Source organism: Lampetra planeri, chromosome 20 (genome assembly GCF_965212315.1).
Source record: "Lampetra planeri chromosome 20, kcLamPlan1.2.h2, whole genome shotgun sequence".
Taxonomy (NCBI): domain Eukaryota; kingdom Metazoa; phylum Chordata; class Hyperoartia; order Petromyzontiformes; family Petromyzontidae; genus Lampetra; species Lampetra planeri.
In genome coordinates, this window is record NC_136126.1 from 2,458,702 (window position 1) to 2,469,738 (window position 11,037).

The 11,037-nt window shown below is 51.4% G+C and overlaps 1 protein-coding gene across 1 annotated transcript in view; it reads left to right on the top strand.

The window, feature by feature from the left end:
- The window catches only part of LOC144724274 (steroidogenic factor 1-like), a gene marked incomplete at its 5' end in the record, with an annotated part of 67,513 nt that extends 56,476 nt beyond the window's left edge, over positions 1 to 11,037 (top strand). The window contains 3 exons of the mRNA XM_078603258.1: positions 3,670 to 3,789; positions 4,639 to 4,786; positions 10,067 to 11,037. Coding sequence (XP_078459384.1) covers positions 3,670 to 3,789; positions 4,639 to 4,786; positions 10,067 to 10,350 — 552 coding nt within the window. The remainder of the gene's footprint in view (positions 1 to 3,669; positions 3,790 to 4,638; positions 4,787 to 10,066) is intronic.

The following is an 11,037-nucleotide window of genomic DNA, read 5'->3' on the forward strand; positions in this document are numbered from 1 at the left end:
AGCTGTAATCCTCTCTCTCGTGCACACGCCTCTGGCGTTCCGTCTCCCTCTTTTCCGTCCCCGTCGTGTGTGTGTGTGATCCCTTCTCTCGGCTGCCACTCGATTTTTTTTTCTCATCGGTGATTTTTTTGTTTTGACTTCCCGCGCGCAGCGTCCTTTATGTTATTTTTGAGGCTTGAAAGCGACGAACGGTTACACGGCGTTGCAAACGCCGAGACGCGCGGGCCGTCTAATTCATCGACGAGCGTTGCCGTCAGCCCGAGTCGCTGCTCTTAGACACATCCGCGGAAAGCGTGGCCGCGAAATTCTGAAAAATGTTGTGCTGAAAAGAATGTTCTGGAAAATAGCTGAGGATGTATCTGAGATGAAATAATATTTGGCGGTCGTTCAAAGATTGTCTTGGGTAAAGGAAAAAAAAAACAATCGTTGGGTTTTAGTTTTCAACGGCGCTTTCTGCTTGTCCGGACACGCGCGGAGAAGTGCAACCTCTGAATGCGTTCACGGGAAGGGGGGCGGGGGGCGGATGGCAGTGCAGCTTTGGAGAAAGGTCCAAGCATCCGCCCAGCTCACGCTTAATTAAAACATTAAACAGTGCCCCTTTGTCGGTCCGGGGTATGTCGGTCCCGTGGGGCGGTCGCGATGAAGTCCGATAAAGGCTACAAGCCGCTGATAAACGGCGCGAGGGAGACGCCGAGTGAATCCTGCAATTCTCTGCCGTTCGGACGCTTTGCGCCGGAGAGAGAGAGAGGGGGGTGGGGGGTGGGGGCAGGCTCTCGAAGCAAAACATTGACAACGACGAACTCATACCGATGAGCATTCGGACAGGGCCGCTACTGTTTAAGCCCTCCCCACCACCACGCGCACCTGCGTTTGGGAGAAATAATGCTCTTAATCAGGTGTTTATTTTTTGCACTTTCAAGTTCCCCACACTTTCTGCGCCTATCTCTCCCGCGTGCAGGCCCTCCTCCCCCTTTGGAAACATTTCATCGCGGACAGCGAGTGCCTCCCTCTCTTAATTAAAGCCGTTCCCACTGACCCGCCGGCGCTTTTCTCACACGGAGGAGGCACTCGGAGGAATCTCGGCTCCGCGAGCCGTGAAAATTTGAGCTCCGGCCGCCAGTCGTATATTCGTATATTTCTCCGCTCGCCCGGCAGTCCCACGCTTCCTTGTAGCGGTTTTCGCGTTCGTCCGCGTAGGTTCGCGGATTGCTTCATTCGTTATCGCGCCGATGAATGTGGTGCATTGTCAGAGTAACGTTTCCCCACCAACAACGGATTCCAGGGAAGGGCACGCAAACGGAATGCTTGTCCCAGGCCCAACACTTTATATATTTAAAGAGACGTGACTTTTTTTTCTATTATGAATACAGGCCCGAGAATAAGCTTCAAATCTAGGGTTTTTACCCTTTTTTCTGGCAACAAAACAGGTGTTAAGATGTTAAAACACCAAACTGAAACCTTTTACAAGGAATCATGTCCGCATTAACCACAATACTTGTGGCCAGAATGCCTGTTTACTTGTGTTAGAATTTCTGCTTTGCTTGTTATGCGAACGTGTTCGAGTGCAATAGACACGTGCGTGTGTGTTTGTCGGCAGTGGCATCTAGCCATTGCTTACCGTCTAGCTACCAGCGTAAAAGACGTGGAGATTCGTGTTTGCATTGGAGTGCGTCCTGCCAGCGACGGTGGGGGGATTTGTGTGTGTGTGTGTGCATATGTCAGGTCGACTCAAACATCACCACACGGGAGACAAAGGCGGCCGGGCGTGGTGCTGGCCACCCACCCCCTCGTGTGCCGTGCCGACCTCCATAGGGTGCTCGCTAACAGCACTTGCCCCAACAGTCTGTTAAGGCTGTACGGGCGATGTTTGCCTATGTTTTTTTGTCCACCGTCAATGAGTCATTTCATACTCTACAGCTTCATTTGAAAATTCTAATTTGGCTCTAAAATAAAACATTTTTTTCCACAAATCGAAAAGTTGAATATCTGATACATTGTTTGAATCAGACACTCAAAAATCTAATATCTGACGAAATGGAAGTTTCCAATTTAACTCCCACGTTGACTTTGGTGCCAAGTTGACCCGTGCTCCCAACACAGACAGCGGGTTCTGCGCGCCCGCGGCTCGCGTGTTTGCTCCTCGTTGCACGGCACACGTATTGCCCGCTCTTGTGAACAATGTCACCGGCTATCGCTACGCCCCGGGACGCGAGCAGACAGGACGTGCCCTGTGCTGAACGCCGTGCTTGTTTGAGAATGTTCCCGAGAGACACTTTGATCGATCACGTGGGGTCGACGGGCCAGGTCAATGGCCATCGAACCTTGGACTGGAGAGTCGCACACGCACCCCCAGAATGTCGGGAACACCCCATTGCCACCGCCACTACCGCCACCGTCCACCGCCACTGCCCAAAGTGAATCAAAGCTCTGTGGCATAGCCGTGGCTTAACATGGATGGACTCTCGTTTCGAAATGGACAATTTTTTTTTAAATAGAAACGTCATCATCATCATCACCATCATCATCGTCGTCATCATCGTCGTCATCATCATCGCTGGCCATAGTGTATCCACCGACATTTTACACGTTGCATCTAGGACTCCATTTAAGGCTGAGTTGACCTAGGCGAGGTCCAGGTCAGGATTAGAAACCGCTTGCCACTTCTTCTTCTTCGTCTTTCATATGGCATTTGAAAACAGAAACAGAAATATAATTTCATTGTTGATTTTTCGAGCCATTCCACGGCATCCATGGGTAGCCGAGTGGTGTTGTACGCTCGTCCCACCCGAATACGCGTGGTTGTATTGGGGCAGTCATCAGTGATGGTCTTCAACCACCGCCACTGCCCAACTGGCCACTGTTGTTAGCCGATATCCGTCGGTGAGCAGCAGTCGAACCTGGCTCGGTGGGATTGTAACGGAGGGCGTGGGTCCCAGCGGCCGTGCCGTGATGCACACGCAAGAGCTCACGTGTACGTGCCACGGAGTCGGCAAAAGGTCTGAATTATATAAACACATTTTTTTTTATCGTTGGTCAGAAAAAAAAATGCGGACAATATTTCAGCTGACGTGCCACCTTCAAATCTTCCCGCTAATCTCCTCGAAAGACCATTCGGAGGATCTTAAGCGAACGTGTTTGCAATGTTTCTTTTCAAGTTGTGTTTACGATGGTAGTGGTGGTGGTGGTGATAATTATTGCAAAGGTGCTAAGAGTGGTAGTGATGATGATGATGGCGATGATGTTGTTGATGATCCATACAAAGGAGGTGATGGTGGTGACGGTCATGGTAATGACGACTCGATCGTGTGGATGTAAAGACTTTTCAGATGTCCTTATCTTAACATATATTAATACGTCAATATATTGTTCAGGTTCCATGCTGTTACATATTATTTGCGTGATCGGTTCACATGCGCATTTTGAATGAGTTTCGCTGTTGGTACCATGTGTTTGCTTTCTTAAACAATTACTCTTATAAATCACTGCCGGATGAGGGCCCACCCGCACCGTGGCGTTACGGGGCTTCCCAGTAAACGTGGAACGTCGGATAGAGCGCGGCCTGTCGAACGGAGGCCGCCTCTGTTCGCATTCCCCGCTCGCCACTGCCGTTGTCCCTGGCTGACGCGTCGCGTGCGTGGCGTGCGTGGCGTGCGTTGTGCTCGTGGGCAGGTGGACGATCAGATGAAGCTGCTGCAGAGCTGCTGGAGCGACCTGCTGGTGATGGACCACATCCAGCGTCAGGTGCAGCACGGCACGGACGGCGCCGTCCTCCTGGTCACGGGGCAGCAGGTGCGTTGCCCTTGCGGCGGAGAGGATGATGATGATGATGAACTTGATGATCATGACCTGGTTCAGCAGTTCTACTGCTGGATTATATTTTTTACTGCCTGAGGACGACCGCTTGTGTTGCGATCGAAACGTCGTGATATATTATTTTTTTTTTATTTTTTTTTTCTACTTACGTGACTTTACCGAAAGAACCAATAATATGAATCCCTGCAGTCATGAAAAGCTTTAAATACATTTTTATTTTTTTTATTTTCATTTTACCAAGAAAAGCCCACTGAGCTATGTAGCTCTTTTTCAGACGCGACCTGGCTACAAATGATAGCTCAATAAAGTGGCTTACCACATGGAAATGTACTCCGAACACGTGATGTTGATTCTAAATGTGGAGGGAAAACTCGGAGGATCTGGGAAAAAATCCACGCGACCACGGGGAGAGAGACACGCAGATTCCAAATATACAGCAGCAGGCATCAGGATCGGGGTCGAACCCCCCACCACCTTCGTACCAGGCGAGGGAGTTAACATCTCCTAGCCACCGTGACGAAGGGTGAGCGAGTTTGTGCAGGACGCGTCGTTCGAGGGGATAACAGCCAATGGCCGAGATTAACGACGGAGAGTTATAGCTAAAGGAGGGAACGCAGTGCCGGGGTTATTGGGGGGGGGGGCGGGGGGAGGTTACGCCCTGCGCGGAGATGGAGCGACAAATTCGGCTCGTGCACTTGCAGCCGGACGGATCGTCACGTCGCGGCAACCGTGAGCGATGGCTTGGGGAGGCATTAGTCTCTAGGGGCGTTGATCGTGGCCGATCGGTGACGGTGGTGACGGTGGTGACGGTGGTGGTGGTGGCAGGTGGACCTGTTCTCGGTGTCGGCGCACGCCAGCGAGGGGCTGCAGTCGCTGCTGTGCCGCGCCCAGGAGCTCGTCTCCAAGCTGCGCTCGCTCCACGTCGACAGCCACGAGTTCGTCTGCCTCAAGTACCTGCTGCTCTTCAACCCCGGTGAGCCTCCTGTCCCACAGTCCCCTCTCTCTCCCGTCCCACAGTCCCCCTTTCTCTCTCCTCTCTCTCCTCCCTGCCATGCAGCAGGGCCACTGCCCGAAACGTCGTCTATTTGAACGTCCGTTATGCCACTGTTATCGACAAAAAAAATCTGTCGAGTCTTTTTTTTTTTTTGACGTTGGGCCCCAAGTGCTGCTTTAAAAGAGAAAGAATCTCGTCACTGATGAAGTGAAAGCAGCGCCGTGGCCTCAAGGCTGCGTGCGGGGAGGCAGGGAGCCGGAGCAATGATCCTCTAAACTCCTCCGTGAGAGACCAAGTTTCCCAATTAACGTCCTGCACCTGCACTCTCTGCTGCACCCCCATGGGGGGGGCGGAGGAGGAGGGGGGGGGGACGTTCTTCTGCTCGCCCTGAATCCGAGTCCATCTGTGCTCCCACCAGACTCTTCTTCGGGGTTTACGCCGGAGAGTTCACGCACGCACGCGCGCATTCACGCGTGCGTGCGTGCGTTAACGACGCAGCTGCCGTGTTCGCCGCGCGAAGAATCCGCGCGAACTCTCCGACGCGATTTTGGGGTCGGGGCCGCGCGTTGTTTGGCGTGCGACGTCCGACGTTTCGGTCCACGTTGCTGGGAGCTTCGTCAGGACTGGAAATCTGGAATTTGGCCCAGATATTTGGTGGAGGCTATGCTTGCAGCTTGATAAATACGAATACTACTCTGTTGAACTTTTTGGCCTACAAATAATCATGAGGTTGGGATGTCAATTTGATTCACTCGTAAGGCAGGGTCGAGTCAGCCTAAGGTTACAAATAGTCATTTGTCTCCTGTAGAGTGTAAGACTGGCATATCTGTCAACCCAGACGGTTCTTGTACAGGGAAATTAAGTTTTCAGGTCCATATGGCGTACAGCCGTTTCAACACCGGCAAAAAAATATTTTTGTCTACTTGTCCGTGTTTCTCCCTTGTGATGGGATTTTGTAGGATGAATATTGAGAGTTATAAGAGCACGGGCTGACCAATAAGGTCTAAATTGGTCTGTGGTAAGGTAGGCGCTGATACGGGGTTGACAGATGTGCTAAAGCTATGAGAAAGCAGCCAAAGCCCAATATTTGTAACGAGTAATTCTATACACATTCAAGATGTAATATTTTGTATATTTTCATGGAAATGTTTCACGATATAGCAAATGGGTATCTATTTTCAATCCACGTTGAAAGACAGCAGCTACGTTTCAAACCAGCTGAGCAATCATCATCATCAATCACCATCACCACTCGTGGTCAATCGACTGCTGGATGAAGGTGTCCCAAGCCACCTTCATTCACCTCGATGTAATAATTCACGGAAGCACCTGCACACAAACTGATTTCATCGCTCCATCTCCCAGGTGCACGCAATCTCGGATGCGTTCAATTCCTGCAGGCAATGTCATGTAAAAAAAAAAACATTTAAATAAAAATGCGCTTTATCATTCCACGCTAAGCTCTTTTGGCATTGTGCCTTTTAACCAGTGCCAGAAGTCCGCACCACATTTGAACGAAGCAGTATAAAAAACATATTTAAAAAATATATACTGAAACATTTTCGCTGGGCTGTTTTAACAGCACGTGTTTCAGGCACTCGCCACCCAGGGGCTGTGATTTATTCCAGACACGCGGGGCCGTCTTTTCGTCTTCGGCATCAGTGGGATTTTCCGGCTCTCCGACTTTAGCTCTAAGCGGTCGTCGGCGCATCTCTCTGACAAAACGGGCGGACGTATCGGCCTCCCCGGTCGCATTCCCCGTTGGCATCGTCTCAAACGCCGCGCCTACGGCTACCAATGTACACGCGCGGCCCTTTGTGTCAATCCACTGCTGGATGAGGGCCTCGCGTGCCGTGCGGGAGGCCCTGACCGTCGTTTGAGGGGCTGGGCTGTGCGGGTCGCGTGACCGCAGTTGACCACGCTGGTCGGTGACGGCGCTGGGAATGAACGCAGCGGCGTAGAAGTACAGCACAACGATGGATTTTATTTTTTCCCGCGCTCAAAACCTGCTGCCCACCGTTATCGCGCCGCAACCTATAAACCCTGCTGTGCACGGCGGTTGTCAAACCAAGCACGCAACATTGATGTGATTAATATAAAATTGTATTATATATTTATAGAGCGCATTTATTCCAGGCGCTTCACACGTACAAAAACGGTATGATGATCGAATTATTTAGATGGCAGAGGCGTGCATGGGCTGAGGAATGAGTGGCCGCAATAGAGGGGTACTTAGGGGTCATGATCGGCTAGGAGAGAGACCGCAAGGAGTGGAGGGGCGAGGGGAAGGAGAGGAAGAGAATGGGCAACATGTTATCATTTGTGACATCCAATAAAAGGAAATCGCCCAAGCATCGGCTTTTCTGCAAAATGTTGTCGACGGAGTGGCAGCAGGACGTCCACAGAGAGAGATGGAGCAACGGAATAATTGCGCGTGCAGGTGCTCAGGTGGCGGATCCAGGGAGACGTTCATCCAGCAGTGGATTGAGCATGGCTGATAGTGGCAATGACGATGAACACTCGTGTTGCGATAAAACTTGAATAGCGCAAATGCTCACGCGCGCAGCCGTGAACGGTCCCGACTCTCCTATGGGCACGGTTAGCTACGTACGGGTGCGAAAGAAGTCCCACGTACGTCCACGCGTACGTCTGTGAGCTTCTGCGTGAGGCCAATATCCATGCACCTGCCCCGAGCTACAGAGCCAACGCACTCCCAGTCGAGCCAGTCCATTTAAATATATATCTGCGTGTAGTTTACTTACTTTTTTTGTAGAAGTAAATTATGCTCGAAACGACTGCGCCACATGATTTTGCCATTAGGCGAGAGGTTTTGTGTTGTAATCCTGTTGGCCAAGAAATCTCTCCAGTTATTCTTTCTTTCTTTCTGATATATATATTTTAAAGTTTTTTTTCCAGTTTCTTTTTCTCCCCTCATCTCTCCGGAGCTGTGGTGGGATTTGTCGGAAACTTCTGGAATTGTGATTAAGGCTCCTTGGAGCTTCGGCCTCGTGGTCGACCGCTTTCATGTCGCCGTTGCCGTCACGTGCGTCCCAGAGATGCAATTCTTTTCTCCGAAGTGGAATTTCAAAAATGCGTGGATGCTTTACGGAGTGATGTAATGAGAGCGGGGTTTTTTTTAACAATAGCAAAAAAACCCGTGAGATTTTAGTGTAACAAAAAATATTTGAAATAAACTAGGTGGAAAAAAAAACTCGCTAAATAATTAGTTAAATAGGGTTCCTTGCCAGCTGAAAGTTTTGGGAAAATGTGGAACGCTTCATATTTAAACAAACGGCGCGGAATCAGCTAAGAGTGTTCAAGATATGAGGTTGTTGATTTTCCGCAAATGAAGCAAAACGTGCGCAGCACATTTCGCCCCCACGTAAATAAAGGCACCAACAAAATAAATAAGGAAAAAACGCTTTCCGTTATCAGAATTGAAACACGGGGGCGCAAGAAGAAGAAAAAACAACCTCAACAATAAAATGTATTCCTTACATGTGTCATGCTAGCTCGATGGCGGTGGGCACCAAGCGTGTTTGGATTGCCGGGCCGCTGATGTTATGGGAATGCTGGAGATGCTCTCAACCGAGTTCCACAACAAACACTCTGGTCGGTAAACAAGTCTAGACCGATTCTTAAACAACGAGGGGGGATCGGACTGAGACGCTGGCAGCGAGCGAGAGCTGCGCACATCCAGTGGGGAGCTCTCCCACAAGCGCCCTGCCTGTGTGCGGGTTTTCTTTTCGTCGTATTTTAATATCGAGACCGAGTTACAGATTGTTTATCGAAAATGTAAAACTGTCGTCGTCATCGTCAAGCTCATAGCTGGCATTCTCAAAACATCGGCGTGCCGCGGAGGGCAATTAGAATTGTGGCATTTTATTTCAGGAAGGGGGTGCGGGGGAGGCAAGGGGCTGTTTTTGCAGAGTCTTTTGCAAGTCTCACCTAGTAGGAGGTCTGTATTGTTGGGCTGAAGATTGGGAGGTGTGCTCTGCGTAATAAAACGTCTATTTGCCATCGGTCTGAATTGTGTTTGCAGTGCTGTGGAGAAAAGATACGATGGCATGACTATGTTTGCACAGGATATTCATTCGTTAAACTGGTAATTAAATTATCACGTGCACGGCAATATATTTATATGACCAGAGCCTGTTTTCGTTTAAGTTCTTATTTGACGGTAATTTAACCAACCGGGTAGGTGATTTGTGGGACTTTGACCCTCCGTTTGGGGTTTAACGCTATCGGAAATTCTTTGCCCTGTGGAGCAAAGCAGCGTTACTGTACTATATATATTTATATATATATATTTTACCGCTCTTTTTAAATCCCTCTTGCAGTACGGCCTCGCCGTTAGAAATGTGCAATTAATGAGCGGGGCGATCTCTTTAGGAGATTTTCGCCGCGCAGAACAAACACGAGTGACGGGGTTTAACGTGAGGTTAAGTGCGTCGCGTCGCGTCACCCGAGGTTTTTATTTTTTTTAGAACCCAACGATTGGTGTCGCGCGCGCATTGGCATCTACGGATGCAAATTATCATCACGATTCTTATTGTTGTTGTTGTTCGCCTTCGTTAGGACAAAAACGATTCGATCGCCCGCCAATGCCCCCATTCGGCATCACCCCACTGACTTGGCAGGGCCGATGCAGGGTGCCCGGGCGTGCACGTCACGATGCCTTGGCCGTCTCTTTGTCAGCAGCAGCAGCAACAGGTCCAAAGGTCCTCGAGCTTATCTCTTCGTCGCAAGAGGCCGCCCTCCGTTTGAGATTCTTGAAGGAGCTTTCGTTACGGTAGCCTCGGCCGACTGAAGAACTTAAGCGTTGGGTGGGGGGGGGGAGAGTGGAAGGGAATGGTGGGACGGAGGCGGGGGACTTCACCTGACCGGGTTCCCACATAGTCGCACCGACGCTGCAGTAGACATCTTCCCTTCTACGTGACTTTACCGAAAGAACCAAGAAGATAGACATCGCCTGTGATTTAAAATGTAAGCACCGCAGTTGTATTTTTTACCTTAATGTGGCAATTTAGGTGTTGAGAAGCATTTAATCCGTTAGCTGATATGCTGGTTGATGCGTCGCCTACATTTGGCGAGGTCACGTGACCTTCGCCAAGCAGATAACCTTCCACCTCCCTTGCGGTTGTTATTCTTTTTTTTGTTGCTTACAAAACAATTGTTGATTCGTTTACCTATTGACCGTGTCGTCCCTCGCCCGCCCGCCCGCCCGCCCGCCCACCCGCCGGCACCTTGGCGGAGCAGACGTCAAGTTCCTCGAGAACCAGGCGCTGGTGGAGAACGTGCAGGAGCAGGTGAACGCCGCTCTGCTCGAGTACACGCTGTGCCGCGCCGCTCAGCCCCCGTTGCACCACCACCAGCACCAGCACCAGCAGCACGGGGACAAGTTCGCGCAGCTGCTCCTGCGCCTGCCCGAGATCCGCTCCATGAGCATCCAGGCCGAGGACTACCTCTACTGCAAGCACGTGAACGGCGAGGTCCCGTGCAACAACCTGCTCATCGAGATGCTGCACGCCAAGCAGGCGTGAACGACGCCCCCCCCCACCCCGCACCCCCGCCGCCCCCTGCGCGGCAGTGGCCCCCCTTTGTGCCGCCGCCGCCCCCCCACTCGCGCCCCCCCACTCGCGCCGTCGTTTGCTCTCCCTGCCGCCCCCGCACGCCGGTCGGGGGGACCCGCCAGCTCGTGGCCGGGGAAAGATGGAGAGCCGCCAGCGTCGAGATTCATCCGGATGGCGGTGCTGAGACGGTGGTGGTGGTGTCGTCGTCGTCTGACGATGACGACGACGATGAAGGCGGCTGCGTGGGAGATGTCCGGAGTATGCCTCTCGGCGGGCAACACGGCAGAGTCGCGCTTCGCGAGCGTCGTTTGGTCTGCGAGGACGTCGCCCTGCCGAGGGGGGAAGGCCCCCTGGGAGAAGGTGGCGGTGCTGCAGAGTCCTCTGGCAAGGGGGATGGAATGTGACTTGAATTGGGTATCCTGGGAGCAGCAGTGCCACGTCACACAGTCTGCCCGCGGAGGTGGATGTCATTCACATTTTTGTTTTTTTTTTCCCTTTAAAGCCTTCGTTCGCCCTTTCAGTTTTTCGGTTGTCGCTCGAAGTTTTGCATCCGTCGGTGAGACCGCGTTGGCCTCGGCCGTGAAGAACTTTCACTCGTGAAGCTTTACTTTCTTTCCTTAGTCTCGCTGAAACGTATTCGAATGGATAGCTGGATTT